The 18339-nt window shown below is 47.2% G+C and overlaps 1 protein-coding gene across 10 annotated transcripts in view; it reads left to right on the top strand.

Annotated features, from left to right (window-relative positions):
* MYRF (myelin regulatory factor) overlaps positions 1–18339 on the top strand; it is a 318723-nt gene that overhangs the window by 231669 nt on the left and 68715 nt on the right. For 4 of the 10 annotated variants that reach the window (XM_063944660.1, XM_063944667.1, XM_063944665.1 and 1 more), the window contains 7 exons: positions 2406–2500; positions 4684–4831; positions 5593–5788; positions 6478–6554; positions 6707–6817; positions 8642–8759; positions 12506–12706. In XM_063944660.1, the coding sequence (XP_063800730.1) occupies positions 2406–2500; positions 4684–4831; positions 5593–5788; positions 6478–6554; positions 6707–6817; positions 8642–8759; positions 12506–12706 (946 nt within the window). The remainder of the gene's footprint in view (positions 1–2405; positions 2501–4683; positions 4832–5592; positions 5789–6477; positions 6555–6706; positions 6818–8641; positions 8760–12505; positions 12707–18339) is intronic. The other 6 variants (XM_063944664.1, XM_063944669.1, XM_063944663.1 and 3 more) reach the window with 4 other exon arrangements.

Here is an 18339-nt window from a genome sequence, read left to right as displayed (position 1 = left end):
AAGAATTTACTCACCGGTAATTCTATTTCTCGTAGTCCGTAGTGGATGCTGGGCGCCCGTCCCAAGTGCGGACTCTCTGCAATACATGTATATAGTTATTGCTTAACTAAAGGGTTATTGTTATGAGCCATCTGTTACTGAGGCTCAGTTGTTGTTCATACTGTTAACTGGGTATGGTTATCACGCGTTGTACAGTGTGATTGGTGTGGCTGGTATGAGTCTTACCCTGGATTCCAAATCCTTTCCTGGTAATGTCAGCTCTTCCGGGCACAGTTTCCCTAACTGAGGTCTGGAGGAGGGGCAGAGAGGGAGGAGCCAGTGCACACCAGATATAGTACCTAATCTTTCTTTTAAGAGTGCCCAGTCTCCTGCAGAGCCCGTCTATTCCCCATGGTCCTTACGGAGTTCCCAGCATCCACTACGGACTACGAGAAATAGAATTACCGGTGAGTAAATTCTTATTTTAGCAGCATTGCACACGCTAGGCCGCCGCCCTCTGGGAGTGTATCTTAGCTTAGCAGAATAGTGAACGAAAGATTAGCAGAACTGCTAATAAATATTTTCAAGCAGTTTCTGAGTAGCTCCAGACCTACTCCTAGATAGCGATCAGCTCGGTCCGTTTAGTTCCTGGTTCGACGTCACAAACACGCCCTGCGTTCGGCCAGCCACTCCCCCGTTTCCCCAGACACTCCCGCGTTTTTCCCTGACACGCCTGCGTTTTTTAGCACACTCCCGGAAAACGCTCAGTTACCACCCAGAAACGCCCCTTTCCTGTCAATCACTCACCGATCAGCAGTGTGACTGAAAAGCTCCGCAGGATCCACAGCAAATCTACTACGTTTTTAGTTAAATAACTAAGCGCATGCGCCCTGCGTGCCTTGCGTATGCGCATTTTGCAACAAGTCGCAACATAGTGAAAATCGGCAACGAGCGAACAACTCCGAATGACCACCATTGTGCGCGCCGTAGGCGCGTGCTGCAAAAAGGGGCGTGGTATCAAAAAGAAAGGTGCGTGGTCACACAATAGTAATAATACCCACAGTAGTAGCACCCCGTAATACACATAATGCCCACCGCAGTAGCGCTCCTTATACAAGCCAACAGTAGTAGTGCTCCTTATGCAATGTTCACTGTACTGGTAGTGCCCACAGTGGTAGTGTCCCTTATATAGAGCCCATAGTAGTGGTGCCCCTTATGCAATGCCCGCAATAGTAGTGCCCCTTGTGTCCCCAGGAGTGATGACCTTTATGAAGTGCCCTCTTTACAATGCCTTCATTAGTAGGGCCCCAGTAGTAATGTGGTAATGCCCCCAGTAGTTTAGCCCCAGTAGTTTGCTCGCTTGTAGTTTGCCCCTTTGTGGTTTAGCCGCCAGTAGTAATGCCCCCTTGTAGTTTTCCCTCTTGTAGTTTAGCCCCTGTAGTAATGCCTCCAGTAGTTTAGCCCCTGTAGTTATGCCCCCTTGTAGTTTAGCCCTCATTAGTAATGCCCTCAGTAGTTTAGCCCCCTGTAGTTTGCCCCCAGTAGTTTAGCCCCCTGTAGTTTGCCCCTAAGTAGTAATGCCCTAGTTACGCCCCCAGTAGTAATGCCCCTGTAGTTATGCCCCCAGTAGTAATGCCCTCCTGTAGTTTGCCCCCTTGTAGTTTGCCCCCAGTAATAATGTCCACCAGTTGTTGGCCCCCAGTAGTAAGGCCCCCCAGTAGTTTGCCCCCAGTAGATGCCCCCCCCCATAGTTTGCCTCCAGTAGATATGCCCCCCAGTAGTTTACCCCCAGTAGTAATGTTCCCCAGTAGTTTGCCCCCAGTAGATGCGCCGCTACACTAAGGAAGAAAACAAACAAAAAACACAATACTCACCAAGCCCCGCTCCCGCTTCCAGACTGCTGCAATCCTCTCTTGGCGTCCGCGCCTCGGCACTATGGGAGAGACGTCTTGACATCTCTCCCATAGCGCACAGTGACAGCGCCGGAAGCCGGAGCTCAGTAGTGAGCTCCTGCCGCCGGCTTCCGCTGTAGAGAGGGAGACGGGCGCCCGCTGGTAACACAATCTCAGCGGACGCCCGTCATCTCCCTGCGGCGCCGGGGACACATTGGGTAAGGTGAGCCGGAGGAGGCGGAACTGAGTTCCGTCTCCAAGTGTAACTGACGGAATGCAGTTCCGCCCGTTCCGGCTCACTTTAACCCCTGCTTGGCAGGTTCTTAGCACCTGTCTGCTCTGTACTATATCACAGAGGCAGGGCAGAGTGCTGCTCTCCCAACAGCATTGACTGGTGCCTCTCAAATGTTTGGAGGGGTGACGAGTCACCCCCACGCTGCCCCCTCTCTATGGGTGATGGCATTATGAATAGGTTTGGGATTGTTATGCCTGTCTCTGACAACGACCCTTATAGAATCTATTCCCTTATTGCAGGCTCCCGATGCATCCTACAAAGAAGCGGAAACACTCAGATTCTCCCAACTTGAGGGATCAAGTAACCAATGGAGGCATGGTGAAACAGGAGCCGGGTACTGGCACACTAACATACACTCACTCACACACACATATCTACTGAAGACATGGTGATACAAGAGACAGGTACTGGAACACTAACATACACACACACACACACACACACACACACACACACACACACACACACACACACACACACACACACACACACACATATCTAGTGAAGACATGGTGATACAAAAGACAGGTACTGGAACACTAACATACACACACACACACACACACACACACACACACACACACACACACACACACACACATATCTAGTGAAGACATGGTGATACAAAAGACAGGTACTGGCACACTAACATACACTCACACACACTCACACACTCACTGACTCACACATACATATCTAGTGGAGACATGGTGATACAAGAGACAGGTACTGGAACACTAACATATACACACACACACACACACACACACACACACACACACACACACATATCTAGTGAAGACATGGTGATACAAAAGACAGGTACTGGCACACTAACATACACTCACACACACTCACACACTCACTGACTCACACATACATATCTAGTGGAGACATGGTGGTACGGGAGACAGTTACTGGCACACTAACACACACACACACACACACACACACACACACACACACACACACACGGGCATGGTGATACAAGAGACAGGTATTGGCACAGTAATATTCACTCACTCACACATACATATCTAGTGGAGACATGGTGATACAGGAGACAGTTACTGGCACACTAACATTCACTCACTCAATCACACACTCACAGACACATCTAGTGGAGGCATGATGATGCAGGAGAAGGTGCACTATGGGCACATTAACATACACTCACATACGTACATCTAGTGGAGGCATAGGGATACAGGAGACAGGTACTGGCACACTAACATACACACACACACACACACACACACACACACACACATATACTGTAGTGGAGGCATGGTGATACAGGAGCTGGTACTGGCGCACTAACATACGCTCACTCATGCATCTAGTGGAGGCATGGTGATACTGGAGCTGGTACTGGCACACTAAGATACACTCACATACATCTAGTGGAGGCATGGTGGTAGTGGAGCTGGTACTACCACACTAACATACACTCACTCACACACACAAATTTAGTGGAGACATGGTGATACGTTAGCCAGTACTGGCACACTAACATACACTCACACATCTAGTGGAGGCTTGGTGATACAGGAGTCGCTACTGGTACACTAACACACACACACACACACACACACACACACACACACACACACACACACAAAATCTAGTGGAGGCATGGTGATACAAGAGCCAGTACTAGCACACTGACATACACTCACACATCTAGTGGAGGCATGATGATACTGGAGCTGGTACTGGCACACTAACATACACTCACACAAATTTAGTGGAGACATGGTGATACATTAGCCAGTACTGGCACACTAACATACACTCACACATCTAGTGGAGGCATGATGATACATTAGCCAGTACTGGCACACTAACATACACTCACACATCTAGTGGAGGCATGATGATACATTAGCCAGTACTGGCACACTAACATACACTCACACATCTAGTGGAGGCATGATGATACATTAGCCAGTACTGGCACACTAACATACACTCACACATCTAGTGGAGGCATGATGATACATTAGCCAGTACTGGCACACTAACATACACTCACACATCTAATGGAGGCATGGTGATACAGGAGCCGTTACTGGCACATTAACATACGCTTACACATAAAATGTAGTGGAGGCTTGGTGATACAGGAGTCGCTATTGGTACACTAACACACACACACACACACACACACACACACACACACACACACACACACACACACACACACACACACACACACACACACACACACACACACACACACACACACACACACCCCCCCCCCCCACCTACCAAGTGGAGGCATGAGTTTGGTGATGTATGGGTCACTAAACCGAGGGAGGAGAAATCCTTGAGAGAATAACAGATGACTTCTGAGACAGGCCCTTGGTATTTCAAACACACTAAGAACTCATAGACGTCATCTACTAAATACTTATGGGGTATTAATTACATATCATACTGTGACATTGTGGGTGGTATTCAGGGTGGGGCGGGTGGGGGTGGGGGGGAATGGTGCTAACCATGGTAATTCAATAGACCTTTTCCTGATTTCATCTTCAGGTCTCATGCAGGATAATGATAGTCTGAATGGCTCGTATTTGGATCCCAATTATCAATCTATAAAATGGCAGCCGCACCAACAGAATAAGTGGATCACACTGTATGACAGCAACTACAAAGAACTGTAAGCAAAAGTTATTAACATGTATGTCAGTATAAAGCAGTGCATTTGAGACTTACATCTAATTTATAAAGTATGTACAAACAATAATAATAATCATAATAATAATAATATAACATTATACACAGATAAACTGCATGACAGGGACAGAAGAATTTGCCTTTTTGAAGTGCACCTGTTGTCCATACACTGGAGGCGGCCATTTTGTGGACTGATAACATTTCAATGTGAGAACGTACTATAAATATACAAGAAACTAGTGAACTAGCTCCCATAGAAAGAACAGGCTGTACATTCTCATGTTGGGTCAGCCCTCAAACTGACTGCTTCCATTATCTTTGTTTCTTTGTGCACATTATAAACAGATGTAACACAACATAGTGTGTAATTTACAGTAATAGTAATTCATAATCCATTTGTCTTTTAAGGCTGTCATAGAGTAATGTGCCTTGGCGTTAATATATGTGTGCATGTCTCTGCATATAAAAATACATATACTGTGTGCACATACACAGAGGGCGAGATGTACTAAGCCATGTGGAAAGAGATAATATACCAGCCAATCAACTTCTAACTGCCATGCTACAGGCAGTGTTTGAAAAATGACAGGAGCCGATTGGTGGGGAATTTATCTCTCACCATTTTACCTCTCTGTAAGGCTTAGTACATCTGCCCCAGAGACAGTGAATAAGAGGGAAGCTAATGGGTAAGGTACTCACTACAACTGATGGCATTGGTGCCATCATCACACTTGTCCCTTGCAGCCCGATGCCCACCTACAAAGTGGATGCAGACAAAGGATTTAACTTCTCCGTGGGAGATGATGCTTTTGTATGCCAGAAGAAAAACCACTTTCAAGTCACAGTGTACATCGGCATGATCGGAGAGCCCAAATATGTAAAAACCCCTGAAGGCATCTTACCTTTGGAGTGCTTCTATCTAAAACTTAATGGTGTGAAGGTGAGTAAAAGGAGAATTGCTTCAATATTACAAAACATTATTTTCTAGAACTCCAGCTTCAAATATTGAGCATGAAGCCAGTTGTTGTAGGTGAGACATGGTGAAGCTAAATGTATGACATGAGAAGTACAAACTGTCACGGAGATCATTGGCAGTTGCGAAACAGAGGCAAAAACCTGGTGCTTTTACTGTGTGAGTCAATAACGTGCACATTGGTGGTTATTCAGATGTGGAAGCAAACCAAAAGAGTGAGCAGCTGGACAAGACCATATTACACTGCAGGTGGAGCAGATGTAACACGTACAGAGTTAGATTTGGGTGGTGTTTGTCCAAACTGAAATCTAAATTGCAGTGTAAAAATAAAGCTGTCTAACATTTACAGGTTACATGCAAAAGCAGACAGTATTTACCCTGCATAGAACAAAAATAAATGTATTTCCTCCCCTAGCATTTCAAAATGGTTTGTTCCAGTAACAAACTTGCTTGCTTATTCTGCCTTGCTTCCAAATCCGAATCAGGCCCATTGTATCTAAGGCTAAGTGTTCCTTTAGAACGTGAGCATGTCCAGATAGCTCTTCTCATGGCTGATAGCTTCAGTTTAAGAGTTGTAAATGTTTCAGTGTCCGTGTTAGCTGCTTATTCTTGTCTGTGTGACTCAATAATTTATCCTCATTCCCATGCCGTTATAGCTGGAGGCCATCAATCAAAGCATCAGTATTGAGCAATCGCAGTCTGACCGCAGCAAGCGCCCATTTCATCCAGTCACGTAAGTACACAGAAAATCTATTATACAGGTTTAAAATTTGTCAAGTAGAAAGGAGACATTTTAGGCGAAATGAGGAGGAAAACGGGACATGTTTATGTAATTGGGGCATCCAATATGTACAGTATAATGAGTATTCTCCCTGCTCTTCTTAGGATGTCTCTTCCCCCGGACCAGGTCACTAAAGTGACAGTTGGGCGACTCCATTTCAGTGAGACTACAGCAAATAACATGCGAAAGAAAGGAAAACCCAACCCAGACCAGAGGTAAGTGTTTGAGCAGAGTCACACATGCAGCCACATACCTTGCTTGGGGGGTGTGGATTAATAGATTGTCAATGTTATGGTTGACAGTCCATAGGTCAACACCAAATGGTCGACATGCATTAGGTCAACTGGGTACAAAAGGTACACTTACGCCCCTGCTGACAGGCTATATTTTGCCTATATGGCTATGTTTTATTCTATTTTAAGGTCCCAGTGTGGATGAAGCCAGTCTAGGAGTGAGCATAGTGTATGCCAACAGGCTGAGAGCTCTTTAAATTACATGCTCTAGGTGAACCTGGGCTATAGCAATCCTGTTTTTGTGGTAAAATATACTATGTACAATGTCCTAATAAATAAATGAACTAGCAATTTAGAACTTGGTTGCAGCTGCTCTTTAAACTGTAAAGTATAATGGAGTACTTCCTCACGCCTCCATTGCAAACATCTAGAGCCACACTCACAGTTGTCAGGGGCTCATGCAGAGTGAGACGGAGATGCTTTAAAAAAACCTCTGCAGAGCGGCATGTAAAATGAGTGTAATTATGCCCATCTGTTTAGTTGGAGGTTTCTTGATAGTAGCATCAAAAGAAGTTTGTAAACATTTGTTAAGATAGCAAAAACCCATTTGGTATTAGGTTTGATTTAAACAAAAAATAACCTCTACAATACATCAAGCATAATTTTCCTTCTTCTGCATGAAAGAAAATAGCAACAAATTCATTCAAAAATACATTCATAATATATGTAAAAAGCACCTCTCTGCAGTAAGCCTGTAATCAGCCAATCAGAAGCAGCAAGCTAGTGCTGGCAACTGTTATCGTCAGAAGCATGGATTTGCACATGGGGGGTAATTCCCAGTTGATCGCAGCAGGAATTTTTTGTGCAGTTGGGCAAAACCATGTGCACTGCAGGGGAGGCAGATATAACATGTGCAGAGAGAGTTAGATTTGGGTGTGGTGTGTTCAATCTGCAATCTAATTTGCAGTGTAAAAATAAAGCAGCCAGTATTTACCCTGCACAGAAATAAAATAACCCACCCAAATCTAACTCTTTCTGCACATGTTATATCTGCCTCCCCTGCAGTGCACATGGTTTTGCCCAACTGCTAAAAAATTTCCTGCTGCGATCAACTTGGAATTACCCCCATGGTGTTTATGTGTCTCCGTTTGCAATTACACAATCTCGCCCCTCGTCTGCACACTGCTTCTCTCCCCCCGTTCCACTTTTCCAGTGAGGCGCAAGTATTACAGCTGCATATTGGCGTAGTCTCACACCCTTGTCTCTGGTATCGTGCAGTAAACATTCTTGTATTTTACTTTACGCCGATGTGCAATCACCCTTTTAAGCACGATCTCCTTAATGTGTAAAGTGGCCTCAATACAGGGACCATTTACAAGAATAGTATGTTTTACTTTCTTGCGTCTCATATTAAAGCGTCAATAATGTGGTTTAACATTGCCTTTAAATATGTTATTAATTATTACTTAGGAACAAGCAAAACTCTGGCAAATGTCTGCATTATTTTGTCGCATTTGTATCCTTTAATTGTTGCATTGTGCCCTATCCCTGGTTTACCTGGCATAATGTGCCATCCCTTCCAGCTTGGTGATGACATTAGAGCAGGAGATGTCTGTAACTGCATCTACTAACACCTATATGATAGGCAGCGTCTATGTTTGGTTTGGTTTAGTGGTGCTTTACCCGACTATACATGATCTCTTCCTGTAGCTTTCCCCTCAATTGCTAATGATCTCTCCCTGTGTTCTCCTGTCTGCTCTCATCTGTCTTGTACTTCTGCTCATTCGTTTGTTTTGCTCTTTGCAGGTATTTTCTCTTAGTGGTGGCTCTCCAGGCCCAGGCTCAGAATCAGACATACCTGGTGGCAGCACAAGCCTCTGAACGCATCATAGTCCGGGTAACCGCAAAGGGGCTGGAGAAAGGGGTATATTATAAGCAGTTTGTATTGGCATGCTTTAGATATCTCTAGATTCGTTACTTAGACATTGGCGGGCTTATTCAGAGTTGGGAGAAAAGCAACAGCAGGAAAAGTCAGTTTGCACTGCAGGTGGGGCAGATGTCAAATGCGTGAGAGATTTAGAGTTGGAAGAGACATGTCCTAGCTCACGTCTGAATTGCAGTGTAAAAATAAAGCTGACCAGCATTTGTGGGCGACATACAAAAAACGCTAGGACAGATGTAGCCACGCACATCTATCCTCCGTATGGCGTGTAGTGTGAAAAACTAGTCGAATTACATTTTGCCTACACCTTGTTGCAGTGTGGCGTATTCAGTCACAGTGTAACAAATTGAGTCTCTGGCTGGTGCAATACTGGTGTTCATCCACCAGGTGTTGAACACAGAAAAAGATTTGCTCAGGATCTCTGACAAACACAAAGTAAAGCACAGTTCAGATTTCTTTCTACACAGCTCTCTAAAAGAAAAAAAATAATTACTATCACTGATAGAGTTGGCACACACAGCACTCTTTTTTTTACAGCAAGTGTCATCACTATGTCACTGCATGTGCCAGTCACTTGTCTCTGTGGCTCTCTTGGCATAGTGGTATCGCCAATGGTTGCCATTCCCATGAGCTAGAGTTCAATTCTCACAAAGGACACACTTGTATTGTATAGCTTTGTGAAAAGTAGCATCCAGAGTTTTTTTCTAATTTTCCCAAAACAAGCTCTGTCATGCTTCATATACAGAATAAGGGGGTGATTCAGATCTGATCGTAGATGTGCCCCCCCCCCTTTCCCCCGTGATGGTCCGGACATGCCTGTGTTGTCCGTACCATGCCCCACCAATGGCATTCTAATGCCGTTGGCACGCCACCTCCCGCCCCGCGACCACCTCTGCCTGTCAATCAGGCAGAGGCGTTCACAGCCCTGGGATGCTTTTAGCATCTCACTGTGCCTCCCGGGGTGCACACGCGCAGTACACCCGCGCAAAGGGCTTTAGACTGCGATCCAATCTGAATTAGGCCCTAAGACATGTACTTGGTCCCGGTTTCCCCATTGCTGTAATAGGCAGCCTCCCCCACCCCCAATCCCACCCCTGTGAGACTTTTGATTTCATGGACTACTGCTTAGTAACAAAGAAGTAATTAACCAATTGGATAATTGCTTTGGCGCTAACCAAGGGGCTCGTCTCCACAAGCTGCTACTATATAAGAATAGTCGGTTCAAAATTACATGTACAGTAATTAAAAATAGGTAGCAGCGCTATTAAAAGCGACAATACATAATCCAGAAATAGATAATATTTAATAAAAAACAGTGTTTATACAACAGTCATATCTTCACGGGTATGTTTAAATGACATGTAATCATATAAAAGGAACCTGATACTGTCCCGTACAATTATGCAGACCTCAATGGATAAATTGATTCGTAGAGATTAAGCTGCCATAGATGGGCACTAAGCAGTAGTAATGGACACAGTTCATGAATGTAACTAGGGAGGCCAATCCTGGGATCGGGATCGGCGGGATCCCGGGATTTGGGCCCAAAAATGCCGGGATTTGAATCCCGGGATTGGAGCATCCAATCCCGGGATTCACGGGATTACACTGCGCATGTGCGGAAGGGTGGGTGTGTAAGTAATACTACTTACAATTAGGCGGGCGGCAGCCATAGACAAACGCTGAACGCGGCGGCACTTCAAATGTGGCACCGGCCGCCAGCCAATCAGAGCTGGCGGACCGGCAGCCAATCAGGGAAGCTGCCGCAGCAGCGGCAGCCAATCAGGAGCGACTGCTGCGGCCGCTACCCTGATTGGCTGCTGGTCCGCCAGCTCTGGTTGGCTGGCGGCCGGCGCTTCATTTGAAATTCCGCCGCATTCAGTGTGTCCATGGCTGCCGCCCACCTAATAGTAAGTGATATTACTTACACCCACCCTCCCTCCGTGCAGTGCTAACAGCCTCCCTCCCGCACCACTACCTACACCCTCCTGCACCGCTACCTACATCCTCCCGCACCGCTACCTACATCCTCCCGCCCAGCTACCTACACCCTCCCGCACCGCTACCTACACCCTCCCTCCCTTCCGCACCGCTACCTACCCTCCAACGCTGCTCCCTACACCCTTCTTCACTGATCCCTACTGCAATCCCAGGATCCCGGGAATCCTGGGATTGAGCGTTTTTGAATCCCGAATCCCGGGATTGAAAAAACACACCAGGATTGGCCTCCCTAAATGTAACGTTACCAATTTGAAGCCACTGGAGGAAGGTCCATGCCTCATCCAATTTCGCTAATTTGAAAAGCTGTCCTCTCTAGATTGCAGTGTCCAAATAGAAGTGGTGGCATCCACAAGCACTGGTGTGTCCAATTTGAGTGGTATCATCCACAAGGAGATGTGTCCACTAGAGTCCGTTTGATTAAACCAGGAATCAAATAGAGGTATCTGCTGACTGGGTGATAGGGAATTGGATGAGGCATGGACCTTCCTACAGCGGCTTCAAATTGGTAACGTTACCTTCATGAACTGTGTCCATTACTACTGCCTAGTGCCCATCTATGGCAGCTTAATCTCTATGAATCAATTTATCCATTGAGGTCTGCATAATTGTACGGGACAGTATCCGGTTCCTTTTATATGATTACATGTCATTTAAACATACCCGTGAAGATATGACTGTTGTATAAAGACTGTTTTTTATCTACTTCTTAGTAAATAAGAGCATGAGCCATTCATTTACATACAGTAGCGTACTGGCCATGTTGTGTTTGTCATTTACTAATCAGTATACCCAGTAAGTGTAATCACATGTCTTACGGGGATGGGATTGGGGGTGAGGGAGGCTGACTATTAAAGTAATGGGGAGGCATGGGAAGAAGTACATTAAATTCAGTCTCCTAAAGATAAGACTCGTGTTATTTGAAAAGTCACCCTTGTATTGTATTTCTGTGTAAAAAGTAGCATTCACAGATTTTTTCAAATTGTGACTGTATATATGTATGCATGTCTGAGTCTGTATACAAAGCATGACAGAACTTGTGGGGGTAATTCCAAGTTGATCGCAGCAGGAAATTTTTTAGCAGTTGGGCAAAACCATGTGCACTGCAGGGGAGGCAGATATAACATGTGCAGAGAGAGTTAGATTTGGGTGGGTTATTTTATTTCTGTGCAGGGTAAATACTGGTTGCTTTATTTTTACACTGCAAATTAGATTGCAGATTGAACACACCCCACCCAAATCTAATATCTGCACATGTTATATCTGCCTCCCCTGCAGTGCACATGGTTTTGCCCAACTGCTAAAAAATTTCCTGCTGCGATCAACTTGGAATTACCCCCTGTTTTGGGAAATGTACAGAAAATCTTGCATGTAAAAGTAAATAGATAAGTCTAGTTGCACCCCTTGCTTTGCAACATGGTTGGTCCAGGTGCAAAGTTACGCCTTGTATTTACTTGGTGTCCAACTGTGAATCACCCCATTATGTCTCCCAATCAATTACCTGCTGTCAGATTTAATAGTTCAGTCTGTATTAAAGTTTTCTGTATGTCTGTTGGATTAGTCTTCAGTCTTACTGACCCACAGTGGGAGTTCTCATAGCCCTAAAGTTGTGGATTTGTTAGTGACCTGTGGGGAAGTCACATGATGCTGTTGTGGTATTAAGGCTCTGCGACAGGATGTTTTTACATTTGTTATATTGATGCTTCTCTCATTAAATTTGTCTTCTATAGGCCTCAAATCCTGGTCAGTTTGAGAGTGATAGTGAAGTGCTGTGGCAACGTGGCCAGCTCCCGGACACGGTCTTTCACCATGGACGTATTGGCATTAACACAGAACGGCCAGATGAGGCTCTTGTGGTACATGGAAATGTCAAGATAATGGGCTCTCTTATGCACCCCTCTGACCTTAGAGCTAAGGAGGACATTGAGGAGGTAAGTGATAGAGGGGAACATGCATGGCATGACAGGGGTGGTGGGAAGTGAAGGGAATTAGTAGTGCATGTCAAGAGGGGAACAAGAGACAGTGATCATCTGCAATAAAGATAATAGGATTTTGGTTATCTACCAGTAAATCCTTTTCTCGTAGTCCGTAGAGGATGCTGGGGTCCATATTAGTACCACGGGGTATAGACGGGTCCACCAGGAGCCATTGGCACTTCAAGAGTTTAATAGTGTGGGCTGGCTCCTCCCTCTATGCCCCTCCTACCAGACTCAGTCTAGAAACTGTGCCCGAGGAGACGACATACTTCGAGAGAAGGAATTACACAGATAGTGGCGAGATTCAACCCAGCTCACACAACATACAAATCCGGCTAACATGCCAGAAAACTCAGCAACAGCTGAAACAGTAAATAATGCAGAACTCACCTAGGAACCAGGTAGTACTGAACTATAAACCAATGCAGGAAAACGAAGCGCTGGGCGGGTGCCCAGCATCCTCTACGGACTACGAGAAAAGGATTTACCGGTAGGTAACCAAAATCCTACTTTCTCTTACGTCCTATAGGTTGCTGGGGTCCATATTAGTACCATGGGGATGTACCAAAGCTCCCAGTAGGGGAGAGAGAGCGCGGAGGCTACTGCAACACTGCTTGACCAAACTTGAGGTCATCAGAGGCCAAAGTATCGAACTGGTAAAACTTAGCAAACGTGTTCGAACCAGACCAAATAGCAGCTCGGCAAAGCTGTAAAGCCGAGACACCCCAGGCAGCCGCCCAGGAAGAACCCACTTTACGAGTAGAGTGGGCCTTAACCGATTTCGGACACAGCAATCCCGCCGTAGAATACACATGCTGGATAGTGAACCTAATCCAGCGCGAAATCGACTGCTTAGAAGCAGGACACCCAATTTTCTTGGGATCGTAGAGGACAAAGAGAGACTCAGTTTTTTTTATGACGAGCTGTCATCTTCACATAGATCTTCAAGGCCCTGACAACATCCAAAGCCTTTGAAGCAATTGAGGAGTTAGTAGCCACTGGTTGCTATGGAAAGCCGACACAACTGTGGACGAGTTCTAAGTTCCGCCCTGTCTTCATGGAAAATCAGATAAGGGCTTTTACAAGATAAAGCCCCCAATTCCGACACGCGTCGGGCAGAAGCCAAGGCCAACAAAGTGACCACCTTCCACGTGAGAAACTTGATGTCAGCCTCCAGTAGAGGCTCAAACCAAGCTGATTGTAGGAACTGCAACACCACATCTAGATCCCAGGGTGCCGTTGGTGCCACAAAGGGAGGCTGGATGTGCAGAACCCCTTTCAAAAAGGTCTGAACCTCAGGGAGGACAGCCAATTGTTTTTGAAAAAAGATGGACAAAGCAGAGATCTGGACCTTGATGGATCCTAATCTCAGGCCCACATCCACTCCCGCCTGCAGGAAAAGGAGAAAATTTCCAAGTTGAAACTCCACTGCAGGAAATTTTCTTGATTCACACCAAGAAATATATTTCTTCCAAATACGGTGGTAATGTTTAGACGTCACCCCCTTCCTAGCCTGAATCAGGGTAGGAATGACTTAACTCGGGATACCTTTCCAAGCTAAGATCTGGCGCTCAACCGCCATGCCGTCAAACGTAGCCGTGTTAAGTCTTGATAGGCGAACAGCCCCTGCAGTAGCAGATCCTCCCGAAGAGGTAAGGGCTATGGATCTTCCAGCAGAAGATCCAGAAGACCCACATACCAAGCCCTCCTTGGCCAGTCTGGAGCAATGAGGATTGCCAGAAACTTTGTTCTTACCAGCTGAAGAACCTTTGGAATCAGAGGAAGTGGAGGGAACACATACACTGACGGTAACACCCACGGAGTTACCAGTGTGGCCACCACCACTACCTGAGGGTCTCTTGACTGGGAACAGTACCCCCCCAGCTTCTTGTTGAGGCGGGAGGACATAATGTCTATGTGAGGAACCCCCCACCAACCGGTTACCTACTCGAACACCTCTGGATGGAGGCCCCACTCCCCTGGATGGAGATCGTGTCTGCTGAGGAAGTCTGCTTACCAGTTGTCTACTCCCAGAATGAAGATTGCCGACACCGCTACAGAGTGTCTTTCCGTCCAGAGGAGGATTCTTGACACCTCTGACATAGCAGCGCTGCTCTTCGTTCCACCTTGTCGGTTTATGTAGGCTACAGTGATCACTTTGTCCAACTGCACCTGAACAGCCCGATCCTGTAGAAGGTGTGCTGCTTACAGAAGGGCGTTGTACACGGCCCTTAGCTCCAGGATGTTTATTGGGAGAAGGGATTCTTGATCCGACCACTTTCCCTGAAAGGTTTCCCCCAGAGCGACTGCTCCCCAACCTCTTAGACTTGCATCTGTGGTTAAAAGGATCCGGTCCTGAATTCCGAACCTTCGGCCTTCCAGAAGGTGCGGAAGTTGTTGCCACCAGAGTAGCGAAATCCTGGCTTTCGGAGACAGGCGTATCCTCTTGTGCATGTGTAAGTGAGAGCCCGACCACTGGTCCAATATGTCGAGCATGAAACCTGCTGTACTGCATAGCCTCGTAGGCGGCAACCATCTTCCCCAGAAGGCAGATGCATTGATGAACCGATACCCAGGTAGGCCTTAAAACATCCCGGACCATTGTTTGAATCACCAATGCTTTCTCCACCGGGAGAAAAACCCTCTGCACTTCCGTGTCGAGGATCATTCCCAGGAAAGACAGCCTCCTTGTCAGCTGCTGATGAGACTTTGGAAGGTTCAGGATCCAACCGTGCTTCCTGAGCAGCTGTGTCATGAGAGCGATGGATTGCAACAACCTCTCCCTGAACGACGCCTTGATCAGGAGATCGTCCAGATATGGAATTATGTTCAGCCCGTTTGCGGAGGAGAGCCATCATCTCCGCCATCACCTTGGTGAAGATCCTTGGTGCTGTGGAGAGACCAAACGGCAGCGCCTGGAACTGATAGTGATCTTCCAACAGTGCAAACCTGAGATATGCCTGATGCGGCGACCAAATGGGAATGTGGAGGTATGCATCCTTGATGTCCAGCGACACCAGGAACTCCCCCTCCGTCAGTCCTGAGATGACAGCTCTCAGAGATTCCATCTTGAATTTGAACTCCCTGAGATAAGGGTTCAAAGATTTTAAGTTTAGAATAAGCCATACCGAACTGTCCGGTTTTGGTACCACAAAAAGGTTCGAATACAAACCCTTGTTCCACTGCTGAGGTGGAACTGGAACAATGACCTCTGACACCACCAATTTTCTGATGGCCTCCAGAAGAATTGTTCTGTCTGCCAGCAGAGCTGGCAAGCCTGACTTGAAGAAACGATGAGGTGGGGGATCTTGGAACTCCAGTCTGTACCCCCTGGACACTATATCCAGGACCCATGGGTCCAGGCCAGACGACACCCAGACTTGGCTGAACTGCCGGAGTCTTGCCCTCACCTGACCTTCCTCCAGGCCTAGCTGTCCACCGTCATGCGGAGGACTTAGGGGTATCAGAAGCGAGCTTATGGGTTTGGGAACCTGCGGGAGCAGGTTTCTTTCCTTTGGCACGACCACCTCTGAAGAAGGTGTTCGAAGGCTTGTTCTTTCTAGACCTCGCGGGCCTAAAGGACTGTGACATGGCTGGTGTAAAAGGCTTCTTCGTAGCCGGTGCAGCTGAGGGGAGAAAAGGAGACTTACCCACGGTAGCCGTGGCAATCCACGCATCCAGCGCCTGCCCAAAGAGAGCCTGACCTGTATAGGGTAGGCCCTTCACACTCTTCCTGGATTCCGCGTTCGCAGACCATTGGCGCAGCCAGAGAACCCTGCGAGCCGAGACGGACATGGAGGAGATCCCCGCAGCCATGGAACCAAGGTCCTTCATGGAATCTACCAGGAACCCTGCAGAATACTGAATATGGCGTAAAAACAAATCGTCACCTCTATCCAGCGAAGCCGACTCCTCCTGCAGAGTGATTGACCACCTGGCAATAGCTTTTGCAATCCAAGCACAGGCTATAGTAGGCCGTAATATAGCCCCGGAAGCCTTGTAAATGGATTTTAGCGTAGTATCCACTTTGCGATCTGCCGGGTCCTTCAACGCGGTAGATCCCGGGACTGGCAACACCACCTGTTTAGACAACCTGGAGACAGAGGCGTCGACTATCGGTGGGGACTCCCATTTATTTCTATCTTCCTCTGGGAAGGGAAAAGCAACCAAGACCCTCTTAGGGATCTGAAATTTCTTTTCCGGAGTTTCCCAGGCTTTTTCAAAGACAGCGTTTAATTCTTTGGATGCCGGGAAGGTGAGGTGGGCTTCTTATTATCTGTAAAAAAGTCCTCCTCCACCTGTTCAGGAGCTGTTTCAAAAATATGTAAAACATCCCTTACAGCTTCAATCATCAACTGCACCCCCTTAGCAAGTGATGCTGCCCCCCTCGACACATCCCCGTCACCGTCTGCAGTGTCAGAGTCGGTGTCCATGTCATCCTGCATAAGCATTGCAAGTGCACGTTTCTGAGAATGTACCGCAGGGACCCCGAGGAAGCAGTATCAGACCATACAACCATAGAGGATTGTAGGACCTGAGTGGCATGCTCAGTCCTAGCAACCCTATCAGAAATCTGTGAAATAGTCCCCCTTAGAGAGACTAACCATTCTGGCTCTCTAGCCAGGATCTGCACTACAACAGTGCAATCCTGATTACATGGTATGGAGTCTTCCTGGGAAGACAAATCCTCTGCAGCATATGAAACAGTGTTCCTAGACATGTTGTCACACACACCAAACACCCCACAAACACACAGGGTATTTACTTAGACAGAGTTTTCCCCCAAGAATGGCAGAGAGACACAGAGATTGGAGCCAACCCACACACAGCGCTATTAGAGGTATAGGGAGTCCCTAACCAGCGCTGACTGTGTCCCTTAACAGGTGACACAGCCTAAATACAGCCTCCCCTCCCTTCTACAACCCCCTGGTACCGTACAGATAGCTGGAGTTGCTCTGGAGGGACCTGGACATCCACTGGCAGTGACTGCAGGCAGGAAAAATGGTGCTGAACGCTGTTGGGTCCGCCCTGAGGAGAAGCTCCGCCCCTTCAATGGCGCTGTCTTCCCGCTCTTGAAGATTATACTGGCCTGAGGAAATTCGTGCTGTATTAGATCCGCGGACCCCGACAGCTGGAAATGGTCAGTGCAGGGTCCTGTGCTGGCTCAGGTCGCCCCTCACAGCGCCGCACCGCAGTACCGCTGAGCCTTTCGGGAGCGTGGTTAATACCGCGCTCCCACCCTTAAGCCGCCCTCTTCACTCTGACCCCCCGCTTGTAAGGGGGGACAGTGACTTACTCGCCACGCTTCAGCACTATGAGGGGGTGGCGGCTGGCTGCCGGGGGGAGCGTTCCCCTGTGGCGGTGCACGATCTGTCCCCTCTGGAGCTCAATATCCAGTCAGCGGAGGCAGTGGCTCAAGACCCCGCAGGGCGGACACTGCTCCCCCCCTCAGTCCCTCGATGCAGGGAGGCTGTTGCCAGCAGCCTCCCTGTAAAATAACAAACTCTAAAAAAACTTTTACTAGAGAAGCCCTGTAGAGCTCCCCTAGCTGTGACTGGCTCCTTCGGGCACATTTTCTAAACTGAGTC

Source organism: Pseudophryne corroboree, chromosome 11 (genome assembly GCF_028390025.1).
Source record: "Pseudophryne corroboree isolate aPseCor3 chromosome 11, aPseCor3.hap2, whole genome shotgun sequence".
Lineage (NCBI taxonomy): Eukaryota > Metazoa > Chordata > Amphibia > Anura > Myobatrachidae > Pseudophryne > Pseudophryne corroboree.
This window is presented reverse-complemented; position numbering and strand designations above follow the sequence as displayed.